General features: G+C 38.4%; 1 protein-coding gene across 4 annotated transcripts in view; it reads right to left on the bottom strand.

Annotated features, from left to right (window-relative positions):
- Nucleotides 1-22,979, bottom strand: part of LOC128738148 (uncharacterized) — a 106,248-nt gene that overhangs the window by 66,032 nt on the left and 17,237 nt on the right. The window contains exon 1 of one of the 4 annotated variants that reach the window (XM_053833041.1): nt 1,923-1,954. The exons of the other annotated variants lie outside the window; for them this stretch is intronic. Coding sequence (XP_053689016.1) covers nt 1,923-1,930 — 8 coding nt within the window. The 5' untranslated portion in view covers nt 1,931-1,954. Of the gene's footprint in view, nt 1-1,922; nt 1,955-22,979 lie in introns of those variants that run through there. 4 annotated transcript variants of the gene reach the window in all.

The raw sequence follows: 22,979 nt of genomic DNA, 5'->3' as shown, positions 1-22,979 counted from the left end.
TTAAGCACATTTTTTTATCGACTTCCCCCAGTCAGATCGTTATAAAATAAGTATAGAAGAAATAAGTAACCGACTTCTCGATGGCCACGTATCCTTAAACTTTTCAGAATAGACAAGATAAACAAACAGAAACATAATAAAAGCACTCGCCCGAGACTGTTACAATAAAGAGAATATCGCTGCCAAAATTCCATAAAACACGCATTTTTATTGTTGCTTAGTGCTACTCGAAATGCATATATCATACCTATTCCTATTATATCATGCATATTCTAAACTATCGCACAAAATGAAATCCATGAAATTTACCACACCACAGGCAAAATGGATTAAAAATCCAAGGTCTGCTATTTTCCCAGAAAACTCTAACAACGCTTAATTCAAAAGTTTATAACTCTTGAAGCATTTGGTTTTTGGTATGAAAATGTGAATAAATTTTCTCAGCAAGAATATCAACTGGAAAAAGTTTTACATAACGTTTAATTTTCCGCTGTGATGTGGTGGAAAACTCAAAAGAAAAGTCGCAAAAGCTATGTTCTAATTCTCAGAAAAATTTAATTTTTTTTTCTTGGTCGTATTTTATATTCTCTCGGTATTCTTTCAGTATTTTTTCTTATTAAAAATTTCTTAATAGCGTATTTGTTGTTCTTGAGTTATAGATAGCTGAACAACTAACAACCGATCATGCGCACTTTAAGAAATATCTATTTTCCTCAACATTTACTTGTTTTAAAATCTCATGTCTCGTGAACCAAATATCATAGAACCAACATCTTTGATTGGAAATATATCAAAACTTGCTTAGCTATCCATGCATGAAAACATTTCTATAGTTTTTTGGGAAAGTAGAAGACCTTAAATTCTTTAACAAGGATGTTTCAATTCACTTTGACTCAATTTTGACTCATTTGACAATACCGTATCAGTCAAGTAAAAGTTGAAAAAGTTATATAAGGGACATTTGTAAAACTATTTATTAGCCCGTATGAATAAAACGTAACGAAGTAAAGCATACTCTTTTATTCATACAATCTACAATTTTGTTGAGGCTGTATATAAAACTTGCCTGACCTGCAGAAATTTTGCAGAATAACATTTGCCATGCCGTCCTACACAAATACATGCGCGTTAGCTTCGTAAACATTGTTGTGATTTTTAGTTCGGACGATGAAAAATTTTGATGGACGGATTTTAAAACGGTACGACGAATTTAAGAAATAAAGTCAATTGCGTAATTTCAATAATATGCTTTAATAATCGCTTTCAGTGATTTCAAAGTTCACAGATCGGAAGGTAAGTGTGTTTTAGTCAAATCAGCACAAGAACTTTTGGAGTATTCATCCATCCATCCAACAAATGATGAAAATGAGAACGGCTTTACTTACTGCGACGGAAATTAGAAATAAACCCTCCCACTTTGCCAATTCATATTTCAGGAACCAAGTGTGCAGTAGAGCAAATATTTTTAAATGAAAATGCAAGTAAATATTGTTTCTTAGACCTTTGCAACGAAGGTTTTCTTTTTTCCAAAATTGGTCTTTAAAAAAGTACTGCTAAATTTGCACTGCTAACAAAATTAACGGTTGGCGGTTATCGAAGCTAACGCTTTGAATTAGCGGTTTAGCTGTTAGCGAAGCTTAAATTTCGGTTAGCGGTGCCCACCTCTGTCATCAAGCATACTTGTATCAAAATTTCATGAAATTCTGGGACCTTAAGGCCAAAACGTTCACAATTATTATGAAGAATGCATGTTTATTAATACGAAACAAAGCGTAAAACATTAAATAGCATTGGAGATAAATTTAAAGCGCGCTGTGTATTTTTTTAAACATTTTGAATCAATATTGCGTCCCGAAAATTCAAATAAAGTTTAAATCTACAAATATTACGCATATATTTATATCCACTGCTTCAAAACACACGTTAACATACGGACACCATCAGCTCATTCTGAAATTCCGGAGCCAATCAGCCTGACACGCCCGACGAGTAAGCGCAGTGCTGTGTGGAGAAGTTCCGGAGCCGCCATGTTTATGGAAACCGCCAGCCCGAGAAAAACTTCCCTATAGCAATTTAAAGATCCAATTTCATTATCTTCAATTTTCTATATCAGACTGTTTGGGAAGAAATACTGCGCATGTCACTATTATCACAGAGTTCACAGCTTCACACAACATATATACAGCACACTGTCCTGTCCTGACTGTGTTTCCCAGCTACCATTTATTATCACTGATTCGTCATTTTAGATCACCTTAAAGTTGCTTCGATTTTCGCGTGCCCGGAATTTACCGCTCGGAATTCAAACATCTAGAACAATTTCACTTTTTCGTCGAACAACGCTTGAAATGTAAACCAAAAATAAAATGCTCCAATCTGCCACAGATAAAAGTAAACACAATATGGCTGACAAAAATAAAAATCACTGCTAATATTCGAGGCACTGGTATTAAAGAACACACATCGAAATCCCCTAATTCACTTGTAAAATTTTATTCACTGCCGATTATTCTTCGTGTTATACCGTAAGGACATTTTTTCACTTGTTTACACCTGATTTTAGCTGTCTGAGTTGCTTTTCAGTGGATAGTTTTTCACTGGTAACCTGGAGTCTTACCTGTAAAAATGCAAAAAAAAAGAATAAATCAGATATATCATACTAAAAATGCAATACCAACACCAATCAATTAAAAAAAAAGAGTAATTTATTAATGATGATTGTGTAACTGTAAATCGTCACAAGCCTAATCCTAGTTTAGAAATCAAAAAGAACAAAAACTAACGCGACTTACAGTCGATTAGAATTTAAAACAGCAAAATTTGTCGTAATTCAACAAACACAGAATCGTAGAGCAAAATAAAGTTTTCATATAATGAAATTTCTTGCGGATCACTATTTTGCACCATTGTAGTAGAAGTTTGACTCGTAAATTATGTTGATGTGAATATGTTTAACAATTAGGTTTTACTGAAAATACACAGTTGTGCTTATTGCACATTTCAACCAATTGCACATTAAATCGATTTCGAAAACACAATGAAACTTTCGCAATCCAATAAAATAAAGAAGGATACTTGCAAAGACTTTTGCTAACAACGTACATTCCAAATCCAGAGTAATCGAAACCAGCACCAGCTGTTATCAGTAAAGCTCCAACGGCAGGAAAAATATTTACAATACATTTTCCAAGCCAACGTAGTCGTACATAGCTCGAACCTGGATTACACGAACATGCACTATTATAGGATGATATCATCGCAAATTACATATGCGTTATGGTATTTTAAATTATTTTCGCTATTAGCTTTGTCAAATTAACAGAGCTGCAGAACAGTAGATTCCAAGGATTTTGCATAAATATAAATGGAAGTTTCTAGATATTATTTATTAATCCATTCCCGTTCTGCTGAATGAGATTATCTCTTCCAGAAAGTCTAATGTAAGCCATAATAGCTACAATATAGTCAAAGCATTTCAATCTTTCGAGATTTTTGATGTTCTCGGATAACTGACCAGTAAAACCTCTTATTTCAAAGATTTCCCAGACGCATATTAATGTAGCATTAAACATGGTTTGTGAGATCAGCATTTTATTTTTTACTACCAAACCAGAGAGTAGTACCTTTTTGTGAAATATTGTCTGATATAAGATTCCAATAACCGCTCTGAATACACACGTTGTTAAATCTCAAATGTCCTGTTGTGTGATCGAAACCACAAGACCTCAACTATTCATGGGATTCAACCGCAAGGCCTGCAGGAGAGGAAGACGTTTCGGGACATTGGTTAAGCAAAGTTGCTGTAAAACCAGAACAACAACTCACCATCGCATAATAACGACGTTTCTTCTGTACGGCCTCTGAATAGAGAGCGGCTCGTTAGTATGAAAAACTCATAAAACATAAATTTTCATTTCTGCTATAAATGGAAAAATCGATACATCTCTCTTACTGGCAGAACCGAGCGACAGACCAAGGCACTTGTATGTTTCTGTCTCTCTTCGCAGCAGTGTGAGCCTGACTCTCTCGCTCTATGTACTTGCCGATGTCGACCAGTTTTTATGTAGACACCAGCAGCAGAAACAGCAAAAACGGGATATCGTGTTGCCGGACCTGGAAAGAACTTGTTTTCCACCCAGAAAAGAGAAGTCGGAGTGGTATATAAACCCACGTTTATATACGGATTCCCGCAGCAGCTCAGTATAACGCAATGAGCCGCAGAAGCATACATGACGACAACGAGCTATTTACCCATAGAACCTGTTATAACAAGAATCAGCTTTATCGGCATCGTTTGACCACAATGCAGGAGACAGCAAGGAAAGAAAGGACAGGGGGGATCAGTAGCGTGTGGTATCTGGCATTGGGACGAGACTGCGAATGCTACTAGGAAACCATTCCGAAATTTTACCTTTCCAACTTTGTATTTATGTATATTCGGGATTGAAATTAAAGCACAGTTCCGTCGAGCAGGAAATACCAGCGTGCAGAATTAATGAAAGAATTTCCTAACGAACAATAAAATAAAATCAGGAAAAAGTGACATTGAAAATTTGCTTTATTCGAACTAATTAATGCATGAAAGTAGGCTGGCCCACTCATTTAAATTCGATTCAGCTCATTCAACTGTACCACTCCAGACAGACAAGCAAAATCCTTGAGTAGAACACTTGTACAGCTCAATCTCATCTGCAAAATTGCTGAATTGAGTACTAGTCTGTTTTATAAATTTACAACGCTATAAGCGGTACTTCATTCAACGATATTGTAAATTATAATCAGCCATAACACAAAACTTGTTTGACGTAGGACTGCGCTTGACTTTATTGAGGGGATATAAACGACTAAAAGTTTTGAAGTTTTGAAATCACTAATTTTTTATTTCGAAGTTTTCTACTTATTTTGATACTGGTTTAGTAATGTTTCAACCATGGGAACCGGATGAAAAACGATTATACACATAGGTTTTCCAATGCGTCAAGTACAACCTCGACGGAATAAAACTTCGCTCTTGTAAAAACTCGGTTTTCAAACTATATGTACCTTTTCCCAGACTCTAGTCAATGTATTGCAACAATTTTTTTTTGCTTTGTTGGTAGAAATTTGGAGATTTTTATAACTTTTGGGCTCTGCATACAAAATATTAATTTTTTTTCTTTCATCGCGCTACTACGGATTAGATGTTTTACTCTTCGACAAATCCGTCAGGAATGTCAGGAGTACAACGTACCCTCCCATTTGGTCGATGTTAAATCAGTCCGGACCAAGTCGCAAAATAAAAAAAAACGAGTTGATGACAGCAAACGATCAAGAACTTTCGAAGTTACATTTTACTCTAATCGGACATGATTGATTTCGAACGATTGATAGCTCTAAAACAACACAAAGCAGCAAACTTTGAACGTATTTTTCTCAACACAGACATACACAATCTGGAAATTGAATGATCAGTTGGATATGTCTGCATTAGAAGCCAGTTCGTTATTTGCTTTTGCACCTGGCTACATTGTTATTATATAAATATCTTAATAGATAAATCGTCTCGCTCAAACCGTTGTAGGGGTATGAGGTGGGACCATCATCATCATCATCATCATCATCATCATCATCATCATCATCATCATCATCATCATCATCATCAAAATCAGAGTTTTATCACTTGGTTCGGTCTGACTTAACACCTACCATTTCATCTCATCGATTTTAAGGCAGTATACGATATAGTCGTACGCGTAGAGCTATGACAGGCAATGCACGGATTCCCGATGATAGAAGTTACCCTGGAACGGGCGGTGTGCTACGTGCTCGTTTTGTGGACCTTACGAGCCCCTTCCTATCACGCCGTGGGATGTGGCAATGAGATGGACTATTCTGTATGTTACTTCGCTATTCAAGGTGTGATTCGGCAAGTAGCCATCGAAACGAGAGACAAGATTTTCAACAAAAAAACGACTTCTAGGCTTTGCAGACGACCTTGACATTATCACTAGAAACTTTGCGACGGAGAAGACAACTTACGCCAAGAGGCTAGGAGGATTCTGCTGAGAATCAGCACGTTGAAAACCAAATATATATGAATTGAGGACTCAAGAAAAGATTCGCTTACGCTTTCCACTCACCGTGTACCTGTTGACGGCGATGAACTTGAAATGGTTGATGAGTTCATAAATTTGTGGGCTCTAGTTACCACCGACAGTCGCACGGATGTGGAAGTTCAACGACGCATAAAAACCGGATTTTGGATCTTCTTTGCCCTCTGCAAGATATTTTCGATTAAGGGGGGTGTATGTATAAAATGATAATTAGACCGGAGGTTGTTTACCAATTTGAAACTGTAGTTTGGCTTACGGTAGACATATGTTTACTTGCCATATTCGATTCGGTAGTTTAGCGAATTACAAAGGAAAAGCGAAGTAGCGCAAGCGCAAGAACCACAAGCTGCAGGAACTCCTTGCAAAGATTCCCATTGTTCATGTGGTGAAAGTCGGGCAGTTACGGTGGGCCAGCCAGGTCGCGAGAGTGACAGACGGCTATACCCCACCAGGAATATTGACAGAATTGACATACCATTACTATGCTTCAAGTTAGCAAAAATTGGAATAGAACCGAAACTCTTGAAATGGCTTCAGTCATATTTAACGGAACGCAAACAAATTGTTCACTTTCAAAATGCCCTTCCTTTCGGCCCCTATTCAAGTCACCTCTGAGGTTCCACAAGGTTCCCACTTAGGGCCACTTCTTTTCATTTTACGCGTTAATGACATTTCCTTTATACTTAACCGCTCAAAAGTACTTGTATATGCAGAGCAGGTAAGCAGCTTGAGTTGTGTGAAACGTAAATATTTAACACTTCGAAAATCATCGCCAAAAATTATAAATAAGATATGTAACCTTTCAGAATATTTGCAATTCTCGAAATCTGGTTTCTGATGCCAAAAAATTTCACAATGCGTAAAACATTAAAATATGTTGATAAATTACAAAATAAATTTTCGTTTCATGAAACCTTTAAGCTTTTCGTAATTGTAAAACACTAAGTTTAGTTTTTTTCACAGCAGAAACCATTAGCTGGCTTTCACTTCTCTCGTTCTTTGATACCTTTGCGGCACCACTAAATTATGTCCGGCTACCGCGAACATTGTATTTTTTCGTCTTGTTGAAACACGATTTCGTTTTTTTTTTGTCGTTCGGTTATCAAACTAACAGAATTTCCCAAACCAGCCAAAAACAAAAAGTTCAGAAACGAAGGTGGTAATTTACGGACACGGACTAAGAAGCTGCGCAAACGATTATCTTCCAGAATTTCAGCCACTCACTCGACTGATATTCACAAGGACGTGGCAAAAAGGCAAATTTAAAAACAAACTCGTGGCAACGCAAATTAACCGGCGGCGTTCCTTGACGTTGATAAGAACCACTTTTAGTGGCAGGAAAAAACCAGAATAATGGCCAGCAGAGAAAATTCCTCCCTTTACGGTAATTTTTTGGTATACTGACGATCACGGAGCAAAGAGCAAATAAAGATGCAACGAGACTCTAAGTCTTGCCTTCAAAGTTTGTTGACAATTAAAAGTGGTATAGCATGCGCAAAAGTTACGCATACTCAAATTAATTGAACAAAACGCCGAGATGATTCGTAAATGTTCAATATACAACATAATAGGCGCAAAGAAACTCTATATTCACTATATCACTATATATAATCAAATCACTATGTATTAGAGCCATATAGCCCTAACTGTGCTAGCGGCCGGCCAAAAGGAACTATGTATTAGATTCGTGTAAATCTTTTTTTATATAAAAATGAATTTATATCTGTATGTACCTTACAGACTCGAAAACTACTGAATCGATCGGCTTGAAAATTTGTATACAGGGCTTTTTGGGGCCAGGGAAGGTTCTTATGATGGTTAAAGACCCCTCCTCTCAGAAGGGAGGGCTTCCATACAAATGAAACACAAATTTCTGCATAACTCCAGAAATAATCAAGCAATTGGAACCAAATTTGGTTTTCTGTGGTGAATTAGGACCGCTTCCCCCTTAAGGAGGATGGGCTCCCAAACAAAAGAAATACAAATCTCAAGAACCAAGCAAGCAAATGGAACCAAGTATGGCATGTGGGGCTCTCTATGGTAAATTAGGACCCTCCCCTCTTTAGGGGGAGGGGGGTGTGCTTCCATACAAATGAAGCACAAATTTCTGTATAACTCGAGAACTAATCAAGCAAATGATACCAAATTTGGCATGTGAGGGTTTCTGGAGGCAGGATTTTTTTCTATGATAGTTTGAGACCCCTCCCTTCTCTGGAAGGGAGGCTCTCATACAAATAAAACATAAATTTTTGCATAACTCAAAGACTAATCGAACTCTAGAAATTCTAGGTAGGTCAATAACAATATCACTAACAACTACCTATAGTAACACTTGATGATTCAGGGCGAGACTTTTCGCACGCTCTTTTCGCTCGACTTTGCTCTTTTGATTACTGCACCTCAGCCAAGCAGAAACTAAAAAAGTGGTGTATGGGGCATTTGCAGGATAAGTTATTATCTGCAATATTGCTGTAGTAAGCATTACTATGTCTTTTGTATATATTGTGCTATAAGGCTGCTACTCCGTTGCTAGTCAAACGAGCACTCTTTTTGCTACCAACAGCTTTGCATCCCTATGATGCCGTAAATAGAAAAGATAACTTTACTTTTTTCAACAGTATTGAAGATAATCATTAGCTCTACAAATGCCCCATATACCACTTCTTCAAATTCTGCATGGTTGAGGTGCAGTAATCAAAAAAGCAAAATCGAGGCGAACAGAACATGCCAAGCCTGCCTAGGTCTACTGACCTCTATTACTTTCCTTCAGTTGAACGAGTTGGAACGAGCGACAGCGAATAAGGAGGAGATCACATCCGCGAAATGGTACTTTCCGTAAAAAGGTTCTCCGTGAAATGGTACTTCCCAGTAAAAGTATTTTCGCGAAATGGTATTCCGCAAAACATTATATTACGCGTTATGGTCAACCGAGAATTGGTTTTCCGCGAAATGGTATTCGGCGAAATGTTATACAATCCTTTCTTTAAGAGTGTAAACATTAACAGTACAAACAGTTTTCATTTTGGTTTTACTGTTTATTCATTCATCTGATTTTTTTTTGCAATTCTGTTACTGTCGCAATTTGCTTGAAGTGAATCCTGACCAATATCCTACCTCATTCCAATTCCGTAGTATTTATGAGAATCGCTAAATCGGAGGCCTCCTATAAATACAGCATCAACATTTGCTAAACAACAGTGAAGACGGACGTGCACAGCAATAATGACTCTCAGGCAATATTCCAACTTTAACTGGACTAGTGTTATTCTTAAACATTGTTTCTTAAGCAGTAAGGCAGGAATTGAAGGTTTTACTTACTGCACCAGCCGAGAGCCGGGGTGGCTCCTGCCGTATCAAGAATTCCTCTCCATTGTACTCGGTCCTGGGCTACTCGTCGTCAATTCGTTGCGCGCCTCGACTCACGCAAGTCCGCCGGCTTCAACCTGGTCGAGCTATCTAGCACTTTGGGCCCCCCTATTCCTGGTACCGGTGGGATTCTTGAAGAGAACGGATTTCACTACGCAGTCGTCCGGCATCCTTGCGACGTGGTCGGCCTACCGCAGTCTCCCAACTTTCGCCAGGTGTACGATGGGAATTTCTCCAAGCAGTGCCTGTAGCTCGTGATTCAAACGCCTCCGCCACTCTCCGCTTTCCGTTTGTACTCCGATAGAAATAGTTCGCAACACCTTTCGTTCAAATACGCCAAGTGCAAGTATGTCTTCCTTAAGCAAAGTTACTGTCTCAAATCTGTAGAGGACTACCGGTTTGATTAGCGTTTTGTACATCGTAAGCTTTGTGCGGCGGCGTATGCTCCCTGATCGAAGCATCTTGCGGAGGGAAGGGTAGGCTCGATTTCCAGCTAGAATGTGTCGTTGGATCTCCTTACTCGTATTATTGTCGAAGATGACCAGAGATCCCAAATATACGAACTCATCAACCACTTCCAGTTCGTCGCCGTCAATAGTCACTGTCCGTGGGAGGCAAACATTGCTTTCTCTGGAGCCTCTTCCTACCATATATCTGGTTTTCGACGCATTGATTTATATCCTCGCCTCTGTTTTTAGCCTGGCGATGGCGTAGATGCTGGCCTAACAAGCCAGTCGTCGTATGCTCGAATCTCGACTGGGCGGTGGCGCTATAGAGTTAATAGGACCTTTGTTCTAGCCCCGTAATTTTCCTGTACTTTAATAACCAGCTGCGAATTCTGTCTATAAAGAAGGGTCAAGTTCTGAAGGACGTTTATACCCATGGCTTTATTTTTATATTGTCTCCGCCGTAAAAAGTTTTCTAGTAATGATATCGTATCGCCTGCGAAGGCTAGGAGTTGGTTACGTTTGCTGATCGTTCCTCTCGTTTCGATGCCCGCTCGCCGGATCACAACTTCAATAGCGATATTGAATAACATACAGGACAGTCCATCCCCTTGCCGCAGCCCTCTGCGTGATTAGAAAGGACTCGAGAGTGTCCTCGAAACACCCACGTAGCACATCACTCGCTCCAGAGTAGCTTTGATCAGCCGCGTCAGCTTATCCGGAAAACCGTACTCGTGCATTATCTGCTATAGCTGTTCGCGTTCAACTGTATTATATCCACGGAAATATTAAGCGTGGGCACGTTGTACTCTCGACAATTTCTAGAGGATTTGTCAGAGTGTAAAAATTTGACCCGTAGTAGCACGGGCCCCCATAAAGTCCGCCTGATAATGCCCTACGAATTCTCTTGCTATTGGGGATAGACGACGCAACAAAATCTGGGAGAGCACCTTGCAGGCAGCGTTGACCAACGTGATTCCGCGGTAATTGTAGATTCCCTTTTTGTAGATGGGACAGACTACACCTTCCATCTACTCCCCCGGTAGTTTCTCCTCCTCTCAAATGCTAGAAATTATCCAATGAAGTGCCGTTGTTAGTGGTTTTGGCATTTTCGTAGACCTCTGTCGGGAGTGGGTCCTTTCTGGTGGCTCTACTATTCTTCAACTGACGAACTTCTGGCCGGATCTCTTCGAGATCGCGACACACGCTATTGTCGTCTGAAGGCACCCCAAGGTTAACTTCCGTAGAGGATCTGCTATCTACGAAATATACCGTGCCTATGCTATGATTCTGAAATTGGGTATATCAGAAAGGGAAATCCTCAACAATCTTATATTTTGATGTAGGACTACGTCTTTGAATTCTTTACTGGGGTGCACTTTACAAAAATAAAAGGGAACATGTAACGAAAAGCAGTTATAGTTTGCACGCTTATAACTCAGTCATCTCTCAATAGATTCTAGAGATATTGGTATCAATCGATTGGAAATTTTTCTAAGAATCCATTACACGTTTCTCTAACAAACTTTTAAATAATTGGAAAATGTTAGGCATTATCTAACTAAAAATCCACGCTCTGTGATTGGTCGGAATAAGCAGTGCTGATTTGGCTTAGCGATAATTATGTTTCCTTCATTCCACAAGCAGGAAGGTTGTATAGCTACTCCCAATTTGGGACACAGTCCGCTGAAAATTGCTAAGAAATCCTGCATGGTATTAAACCTTAGGAGTGATGCAAAAATTACGATTTTATGGTGCTTTAAAAATGCGTAGATTCAGCTTTATTTTATTTAAAAAAAATGTTATCTGCAATAGCTTTTACCACAAATTTAATATAAATTATTTTGTTTATACTTGAACGACACTTAAAGGACTAAGTTAATACGGAAATATGGAAATAATATCGAAATATGGAAATAGGGCAGTCTTTTAACACTAGAATCAAACGTGGGAGTGAGTAAATTAACCTGGGCAAGTTTCCATGGAATTAGCTAGAGAAAAGCTTCTCTGAAATGAGAGATTATCCTATAGCAACACAACAGCGCTTATAACAATACATACAGTGAATGGAATATAATTGACGTCTTTAACAGGCCAAGGGCAACCGCCAACTTCCAAATAAGATTATGCGTCAGAACCAGTAAGAAAATGAAATGTATTAACATATTTAGTTTATATTCGACGAACATTGCAAAACAAATTTTGCGTAAAATCAGTTGAAATTAAACATTGATTAGTGGAATAAGTTAGATTAAACAAACAATATAAACACTGAAACATATCGCATAATCAGTATTGCTGCAAATTGTGGATCTTCATGTGTTGATGTACGGTCGGTTTTGCTCTATCTCGGTGGCGAGAGTATCGAGGCGGTTCAGGGCATTGTGGAATTTTGTTTATTGATTTAGTTTAGTAGATTGATTTACACATCATTTCTCGCTTTGATTTTCAGAAGATCGCATAATGCATGCAAAAGGGTTTAGATTTAGCAGATTTAGCATAGATATGTAACTGTTTTTAGCATTTACTGAGCAATAAAGACTCCAAAAAATAACCTGATCGGTCTACAGTCATAGAGAAATATAAACGGACAACCGGCACACCCATGGCACAACCCTCATCGTTCTCAAATGTTGATTTTTGATCAGTTCAACAATAAAAACAAACGAAAATTCGATGGATTCGATAGGTTTCAAGTATATCTTTCTCAAATCAAAATGCTCTTACTAATCAATTGACCAATCTAAGGCATTAAAGATATGCTTGATGATTGATTCCAACCAGTAACAGTAATTTTTTTATGTTTCCGAATTTACAAAGCGAAAAATGTTAATTTACAAGACGAAAAATACCACTGCATTATTTCCAATTGATTTTACTGAAAACCATTAGACATTCTTTTATTTCCAAAGCTTATGCCATCTCATTACAAAGATGATGCCTCGAAATGGGATGAAACATTACTAAAAGTATGTGTAGAATTTGTTTTTTTTCTTTCATAACTCAATATGCCCTGGAAATTTGCAATGACGATGCGATGAAAATAAAAAAAGAGCATCTTACAAAGGCAATACATGAATGCCTCCTACTGTGTATATTATCATTAGATAACGAAAGCCAAGAGCGCGGAGCGAAGTGGAGTGAAGTTGCCTGTGTACTGTTACCGACCCACCGACCGTCACGAACCCCTTTGAACCACTCACTCTTCCTACCCGCCACCGTCCGTAGACCATGTGTATACCTACTGCGTGCAAAGCGGACTGAACTAAAGTTGAATTGAGCTGATCTTCCTCACACAGTAAGCGGCCTCGCCAACTCGGCAACAGCGCATTTTTCACTTTTACCTGCCTTACCCCATCCCATGCCATGCCTCCTGGTTGTCTTCCTGAGTGCGCTCAGCCGCAGATATTATTTATAGCGAACGTTGCTGAATATGTATGTCGATATACAGCCTTAGTTCATTCAAAAGCAAATTTATACGTGTTACGGATGGAACATCGCAGACGTTGCTTGTCGCCAAGTTTTTTTTTCGCTGGCAACGCTGTTGTGTTGCTACTCTGTTATTTTACTGCTGATGCTGTCAGAAACTTGAGAAATGAAATTTGTCCTTTCGTTTCACTACCGCACGCTGCCGCCGCTCTTTCGGGATTCAGTTCATGCTAAAAGCAAAATTGTGTCGTAATACCGTTACAGGAAAACACGAAAAAGGCGGAATTACTGTGAAAATTGCAATATTCACTTTCCGACAGCATAATGGATGAGAACTCTAGCGGTGCATTTAGTTAGCGCGGGTTGGATTTCCCCGTACTGTCTGAGTAATATTCATGTAGGACAATTCTGCATAATTGACAACTGAACTTTGGAAATGGTTGCCGACAGCAGAGCTAAGTAAAGCTTAAATATAGATTCTATCGATGATGCAGATGAACTTTTCAAAAGACATGGAAATTACCTCTGATAGTTATATGACTAACACTAAAACTTGTCATAATGTTTGATATAGGGCATGGCATGGTATTTTTGGCAGCCTCTAATTATTCGGCATTTTCTGCTTTTGTGTATTCCGAACCACCAGAAACAATTTATAATCACGAAATGGATGTTTCATTTATTCATTTATTTATTTATTGATTAACTAATTGTAGGCTTCGCCCGTTATCATCATTCAAACTAATTAATTATCACATAAAATTTACATAAAACAATCTAAAACTACACTTAATTGTGTGGCAAGAAATAGTGATGTTATTATTATTATTTCCCAAGAATATGGCCCAGAAGTTCTTCTTCTACCTCTTCAGCATAGAGCCAGGGTGGCTCGTGCTGTTTCAAGCACTCGTCTCCATTCAACTCGATCTTGGGCCACTCGTCGTCAATTTCCTAGTCGTTTCAGAAGTCGCAAATCGCTTTCGACCTGGTCGAGCCATCGTGCACGTTGTGTCCCCCTGTTCCTGGTGCCGGTGGGGTTGTTGAAGAGAACTATTTTTGTCGCACTGTTGTCCGGCACCCTTACGACGTGTCCGGCCCATCGTAGCCTGCTAACTTTCACTAGATGTACGATGGCAGTCTCCCTAAGCAGTGGCTGTAGCTCGTGATTCATACGCCTCCGCTACTCCCCGCTTTCAGTTTGTACTCCGCCAAATATCGTCCGCAGTACTTTCCGCTCGAACACGGCAAGGGCGCGTATGTCCTCCGTGAGCAGCGTCACGGCTTCAAGTCTATAAAGAACTACCGCTCTAGTAAGGGTGTTGTACATTGTTAGCTTCGTGCGCCGGCGTACGCTTCCTGTTCGTAGCGTTTTACGAAGGGCAAAGTTGGCCCGATTTCCCGCTTGGATGCGCCGCTGGATCTCCTTACTAGTGTTGTTGTCCGCGGTCACCAGTGATTCCAAATACACGAACTCCTCTACCACTTTTAGTTCGTCGCCGTCAACGGTTACTGTCCGTGGGAGACGCGTGTTTGTTTCCTTTGAGCCTCTTCTGGGCCCAGAAGTTGCCCAGAAGAAATAGAAGTGGCCCGGATAATCTGGTTCGGTTTTCTACCAACTACATTGAATTTATTTTTCCCAAAACTAGTAAGCAAAGCCTAGGTGCTACATTCCGTTTTCAAAACTTGTCATTCAGTTATTTATTTGACAGACTTCACAATCAGCTGTTAAAGTACAGAACAATTGCGGGGCTGGTGCTACGATCCTATTGACTCTAACAATTTTAGCCAGCTGACGTTCGCACATCCAGGATCTTCGTTTGGACCTCTAGACTACGTAGACTAGGCCTTCTTTCTTCACCATCCTGGATTCTCCATGTTACTTGGTTCGCTGGTTTAAAGAAGGGACGAAATTCTTAATCCTACACTTTCTGCATCAACTCCTGCGAACGTTAGTACGCATCCCACAGAGTCTCTGTCTGATGCAGTACAGGCGAGATCATCTGTGCCTCGGTCACATGCGAGAACCCGCGCATGAAAAGCTGCGGGTTAAGAGCTTGAATTTATAATATCTTCCGCCCCAGTCACCGACGTGAAGCCTTTCGTGTGTTAGCCGCTTCAGGCCAATAAGCGTATTGAACGCCTCCTCAACCAACCTGACTAACCGCTCCCAAGCTCCGCCTATATGAAGGATGGTTGGTGGATTGAAAATCCATCTCATACGCGGAACGGTCAACTTTTCCGCCCAATCGCTGTTGATGTCGTTGATACGATTCGTCAGTTCCTTGCTTGATCCTTTCAATTGGCTTTCAAATGTATGAAACGATGAATAGCCATCAGACAAGGATGTGTAGTCGGATTCTCCATCTTTTCCATCTGGCTGTGAAATCTGTCGTATAAAAAATAGAGGGTCAAGTTTCGAAAACCGAATGTAGCACCTAGGGTATACTTCACATGCCGAATTTGGTTCAATTTGCTTGATTAGTACTCGAGTTATGAGGAAATTTGTATTTCATTTGTATGGGAGCCCCTCCTAAAGGAGGGAGGGGTCATAATTCCCCGCCTAAAGAGGGGAGGCTTGATTAGTTCTCGAGTTATGCAGAAATTTGCATTTCATTTGTATGGGTTTGTATGGAGGGCCTCTTAGTGGGGAGAATGGATCATCATAAGAACCTTTCCCGGCCCCAAAAACTCCTACATGCAAATTTTAACGCCGATCGGTTCAGTAGTTTTCGATTCAACAAGGAACACAAGGGCAGACAGACAGAAATCCATTCTTATAGGTATAGATTTGTGTGGGAACTCTTATTGGGTGAGGGGTCTCTAACCATCATAAGAACCTTCCCTGGCCCCAAAAACGCCTACATGCAAATTTTCACGCCGATCGGTTCAGTAGTTTTCGTTTCTACAAGGAACATACGGACCTTGCAGCAACTATATTGATACCTGATTCTCTACTTAGCAAAAATTGTGCGACTAGAATTAATTGCATGTTAGTTTTTAGTGGAGAAAATTTCACAGTTAATGTATTTTTTAATCTTCAGTTATGGCCGAAAACCTAATTAAGGTACATGAGCGGTCGTTAGATTTTCATCCGTAAACCAGAAACAAAACAGCGCAATGCTATCGTAAAAAACTTACCACTGAAAGATTGAAAATCGGCGAAAAAGAAATTATTGTAAAAAATCCATGAGGTAGAAGCAGAAGATTTTATTACCCATACAAAAATGTTAGGATAGAGAAAACGGTTCTTTAAAATGGCACAGGACCAGTCGTCAGTGATTCGGCTATTAAAAATATTCCGAAAAGTTCGGAAAACTTTTTTATTTTAGAAGAATTGGAAGATTTATTTAAAAAAAACTGCTTAAATTTATGACTACTGATCAGTGGTGTTGACTTTTTCGTCGCCCTCGTATTGTTTTACATGTAAAAACATATAAATTTTTACGTGATAAAGAGGAATGTAATCGACACATAAACACATATCCCGTGCATCTGAAAAAAATTCTCTTTGGGGCCAGTATAATTTGTTGACAAAATTTCGATATTTTGATGAGAAAGTTTCAGCGTAAGAATTCCGCGGTCAAATTAAGAAATATCACTGCCGGTAGAGCTAGTTAATTGAAATCGTTAACCACTGAGCCACGGATGCCAAACAAGCTTAGTTACAATGCTTAGTTAAACTGCATACCAAATATAGAATAACAAATCATGGAACATACTCTGCCCCTTTCGATCAAGTGTAGAAGATAAATTTTGAAAGAAAAGCAACACAAATAATACGCAGGCAATAAACCGGTCTCAGATTGCGGAAAACATCAATATGCATTACTCGTACCAGCCCAAACTGGTTTCAAGATAATCAAGATGAGATAAATATAAAAAAAAAATAGTAAAAGGAAACAGTAAAAATCGAGCGCAACACAGCAACACAGAAAAAAAGAAGAAACAGACTGACTGTTCAGACAGACGCATCCACGCCTGCGGAGCTACAACTAACTGATCATACTGTGTTGGTTATTATTGAACTACTCAGGGGAACTGTGGCCTGCCAAGTTTGTCGTTGAAGACAACGCTTCAATTGAATACAGAACTTCGCTCTGGCATGATTTTTTGGTTGACCGGAGTTCGTTGTATAATTGTAGCTTATTTAGTCTTGCAAAATTAAATGCATTAAAATGGTTCATGAAACAATTGATGATAAAAATAAAACAAGGAATTGAAATTCGCGCACTATAGCTGCTGGAAAGTTCCAATGAGTTATTTTCGAGATATTTTGCAACACACGCTGATGCGACAAAAAGTAGCCAAGCGTTGCAAGTCACATTGCCAATAAATATATGTTGCAGACTGTTGTTGAATCACAACAAGAAATTCTAAAACAGATAAAAATACCTCTGCTTCTTTTTGTTATTTATGCTTAATAGAACATAAATCTGTTCAGCCATTGTATTACTTTCAGAAACTTGAAAAAGCATGTATTTATCATACTCGTTACGAACGGTGACTTGCCGTTATACATCTAGTCAATAATTTGTGAACATCACGATGACTTTATTCACATTACTGACACCGTTCCGCAGCTATAACCGCTGCTAAGTCGGACAACAACCAAAATAATTACCATAGATATGAGAATTTGAAGCAGACAAAACCATACTACACGTGATGTGCACTGATTTTGGACCATTCGACCATTCTGCTATTCTTTGGAATACAAACAACATATTACAGAATCACGGTTGTGATCTAGTGTCACATAAGAATAGTCAGGTGTTTAAATAATTCTTGAATATAAAAGAAACTTTGAATCATCCAGTTTTTTTTTTGAGAATTAGTACAAATTATTGGAAGTTTATACTCAGAGCTTTCAGATATGTAATTTTCAAAAATTTATAATACGAAATCTGTGAATGGAGCGTCAATTAGACTCTATATTTTTCGAAAACTTAATAAAGGCATTGCAAATTATTTTTAAAGTTTTTGTGCCCCCCCTTCAAAATTGACTTTAAAAATTGGGGGCCGAAAAAAAATGGATGAACTTGAGTAAATTTTTTTTGGGTAATATCAATTATCTGTTGGTTTTATATCGAAAAATGAGTGTACGGTGTGTTAACGCTTCTAAAACGAAGCAGTTTAAGAAATGTACTTTCCGAAAAATCAGCCAAAATTTTTTTTCTTCAGATTTTGACTTTATTTTGGTAGGTTTTTGCATGAAAAATAATAACGTAGGGTATGTTGCTGCTTCGTCGTAATTGCCTATTCCCATCCTATCCAACACAAATTATCAAAAATATCAGCATTTTTATCACACACACTAGTTATTCCCTAATATTTTAGTTTGTTGTCTATCATACGCGGTCAATCAAAGTGAGCTGAGATCTATTTAAATGCTTTTCATCATTAAAGAAGTCCTACCAGCCAAATTTCCTACGTTTTTTTCGTGCGACGAAAAAGAAAATGTCGACTAATCGTTTTAATTTCCGTCATTCATAAATGAAAATACCTCATGCAAGGCATTGTCGTTATTCTACAGCTAGGAAAACTTGCCCGACCTGCAGAAATTGTGCAGAATAACATTTGTCATGCCGTCCTAATACATGCGCGTTAGCTTTGTAAACATTGTTGTGATTTTTAGTTCGGACGATGAAAAATTTTGATGGACGGAATTTAAAACGGTACGACGAATTTTAGAAATAAAGTCAGTTGCGTAATTTCAAAAATATGCTTTAATAATCGCCTTTCAGTGATTTTAAAGTGCATGGATCGGAAGGTTAGTGTGTTTTAGTCAAATCAGCACAAGAACTTTTGGAGTATTCATTAAATCCATCCAATAAATGATGAAAATTAGAATGTTTTTACTTACTACGACGGGAATTAGAAATAAACCCTATATATGAAAAACAAGAATAAAGTCTGTTTTCACGATTAAACTTTAAGTAAAAATGGATAAAAATCTTAATTTTTTTGTGCAATTAAAAAATCTCATTGTACCCCTCCCCCTCCATCAGTTTTCCTACATAGGAAGGACAAATACTTATTTGTGATGGCCTAATAAAACTTAATATTTGAATTTTAGTTATTTCCGCTGTAGCACTCCAAGAAGAAGCAAGGAGAGCTATCAAACATTCCGCAGATTGATCTTGTATCATAAATAGCCAACATGCAGGTGGAAAGAAAAGAAAAAAAAAATGAAGTCATTTGGGATGGATTTTGCAAATGCGAGTAAGATAGCCAAAATACGGAAAAACTACAGGAACACCGCATGGCATGTTAAGCTAGTACAAGGACACATTAACGATAGCTCGAAACGTTGAAGCCAAACGTCGGAGCGGAATCGTCCACCGAAAACAGTGTAAAAAAACTCCTCTCTTGCGCTTATCACGGCGGCATAAAGGCAATTGAATGCGTCTATTAGGCATAAATCGGTTGCTGGCGTTATTGGCTAGCTAATCTTTAAGAGAAATTGGGTTGAAATGGCTTCATGCTGTCGTAATAAAGGGTGTCCCACATCAAATTGCACCACGGAAGAAACGCTGTAGAAAATTACCCATTGGATATTTTCTCTTGAATATTCTATGAATATTTTGAGTAGAAGTAGTTTAGAGTGTATAGTGTATTTTTATCGCGGTCAGTTTCCCGAAAAATGGAAAAAATGGCGTCACCCGAAAAGGAACGTCGCGAATTTATTTTGCGCAAGCACCTGGAAAATCGTCAACTCACTCATCATGAATTATGAGACTTACGTCAAGGTGGAGCGGCAGCTTCCGGGGCTACTGTTTGAAGTTTGATGTTCTGGAGGAAGTAAGGATGCAGAAACTTTCATAGTTTGCCAAAAAATATATGATTTGGGAAAGAAATACATCATGTGGCAAACAGAGTGCGCCGTTCGTGACTACCGGGACTGTAAACGGGCAAATCTACCCCAAGGAGTGTCCACAGAAGCATCTGCTTCCTCTGTCGAAGCAACACGAGGGCCTTCTGGCCGGATCTACCGTCGTGACAATATTCAAAGGATGTATTGAAGTGATACGAAGCCAACGAAGTCACTTTCGTACCCCAGGACATGAACGCCTGCACTAAGGCCCGTCGAAAAATACTAGGCTATTAATAAGTAGGCACTACGGAAGCAACCCAAGGAGGTCAAGTCTGAGGAAGACATGAAGAAAAAGTGGATTTCCGTACAGATGAAGCTGCAGCTAGGTTGTACAAAACTTTTTGAGTGGAGTTATGCGTAAGGTGCGAGCGTACGGTTGTGGTATTGAAGTTGAATGAAACAAATATGCCAAAAAATTACTTTACTAATGAGTTATATTTTGTTGTCCGAAAGTTTGAAAAGCATCGGTCAATTAGGTAGTTTTTATAGCGTTTCTTCCGTGGTGCAATTTGATGTGGGACAACCTTTAAGCATAAAAAAAGATACACTCAAAAAAAATCGACACGTCGCATCCACGTGAAAAATCATGTAAAATTCTGTACAGCAACTTACGTGAACTTCATGTACTAGTTAATGAGAAAATTGATAAAATTTACCGGGATTGCTCTAAACTGATTAGTATGAGTGCGAGTTACCAACAATTCACGTGAATGTTACATGAAAAGTGTGACGGATAAGAATTACCTATGTTTTCACGTAAACTTGACGTGCTGATTTTTTTGAGTGTACGCAAAAAGAATTTCTCATTTGCACATTGGACATGTTGTCATGTTGGTCGAGAAATGTTCATCCAGTCCATCTCAAGTCCAATTTTAAGTACAATTCCAAGTCCAATTTAAGTCCATTTTCAAATCTTATTTGAAGTTCAAATTCGAGTCTAATTTTAAGCCCTAATTCTCCCACAACCTCAATCCCAATATTATGTTTAATTTTAATTTAAATTCAATTCCTAATACGATTTTAAGGGTGGCAACTCAATTTATGATCAATTTCCTGGTTATTTCCAAATCGTTTTTTGAAAAATTTCCGGTTTTCCACTTAAATAATGACTGGGTTTGTTTTTGCAATATCTAAATTATATCAAATGTTTTTGCTACACGGGAACATCAATTGAAGTATTATAGCTCAATGAGGCATTTACAAGTCATTCTTTGTAGCTTCAAAGCTGATTCAGGAATTTCTTTGGTATAGTACAAAAATGTAATAAAAAATTATTAATAGCATATTGAGGTATCACATTTCATGGGGATATTCATAAGTTATTCTTCATAAAAATGTTATATCTAAATGAATATCAAATTTAGATATGATAACTGAATTTGTTATTCATTAGGTATGGATGAGGTATTGGCTCCTGCTCGGGTAGCAGACTATTAATGCAAAACTCTCCTAGCGACAAGTGAAAGCCATGGCAGATGACCATCGCCGTCCACAGTTGAGAAATCAGGCTTCACTCCATTTTTCTGCCGAACCGCCGGACATTGAGAAATAAGACATTCATCAGCAAGCAGCTATAAAAAAAATCCAGGGTTTGCATAAAAATTCCTGCTTTTTCTCCAGTTTTTCCTGGTGAAAAAAATTCCAAGTTTTTCTTGGTTTTCCCGGTTTTTCTGGTTGAGTTGCAACTCTGGATTTGAAGTGAAGTCAGGCAAAGTAAATTTATTCAAATTCGAGTCCAATTTGCTCAATTTTATGTCAATTTCAAGTACAAATTTAATTCACAAGTCTTTTTTCAACTCCAATTTCAAATCTAATATTCAAAGAACAATTTCAGGTTCAATTCAAGTCCAATTTCAGTTTTTTTACCGCCCAGTTAGTTTCGAGGCACGATGATGGTGTAACAAGCCAGTTGTTGTATGTTCGAATCTCGGTTGGGCGGTGCTGCTAGATAGAGTCAGTAGGATTTTTGCACTAGTCTCGTAACTCTTCTGTACTCTAACAGCCGGCCGCGAAGTCTGCCGATGAAGAAGGATCAAGTCGAAAATGCAAAAAAATAAAATTTGATTTTTCCGACTTTCCAGAGTAGGGGATCCTCCCTTAAGTCCCATTGTATGTTTAGTTGCAAATTTAATTTCAAGGCCATTGGCTGGTTGGCTCAGACTAGAGCACGTCATGGACAAAACTGGCTTCAGTAAGCGTCTATCGGTTTCCACTTTTCATTTGTACTTTTCTATCAAATATTCAGAAGAAGGCCAGCAACTATGAATGCAAATGAATTGAATTTGAGTAACATTTCCTACAATGCAACACATACAGTGGGGAAAATTCGTTTAAACGCATGGTCAATTTTGGCTGATATGATTCAACAACCAAAAAAGAATATGTCAATACAACTTTATGCGACTGGTAATTGAGAGTAGATTTTGTGTATATATTGATTTGGTTTGAATGCTACTCATGACTCCGATAAACCAACATATTTAATAATGGTTTAGGAAATTCGTTTAAGCGCATACTAACAAAAACCGCTTTTGGTCGTTCCTGAGAGGACAAATCCTTAGCTAGCTGTCATTTTAGTATACTATGATTGCATAGGTAAGCAAAACATAGACTGGTACTTTCATGTTGTTGGTCAGAAGGCAAAATAGTGAAAGGAAAGTATTTAAGTGACTCAGAGCAAAAGTGGCCCGTAAATTGAAGGATGTTGAATCAAGCAACCGTGAAATAGCAAGCAGAATAAACCGATTCGAAATAATAATACGAAATCTAGTC

This window comes from Sabethes cyaneus, chromosome 2 (genome assembly GCF_943734655.1).
Source record: "Sabethes cyaneus chromosome 2, idSabCyanKW18_F2, whole genome shotgun sequence".
Taxonomy (NCBI): domain Eukaryota; kingdom Metazoa; phylum Arthropoda; class Insecta; order Diptera; family Culicidae; genus Sabethes; species Sabethes cyaneus.
Note: the sequence above shows the minus strand (reverse complement) of the source record. Positions and strands in the feature narration are given on the sequence as shown.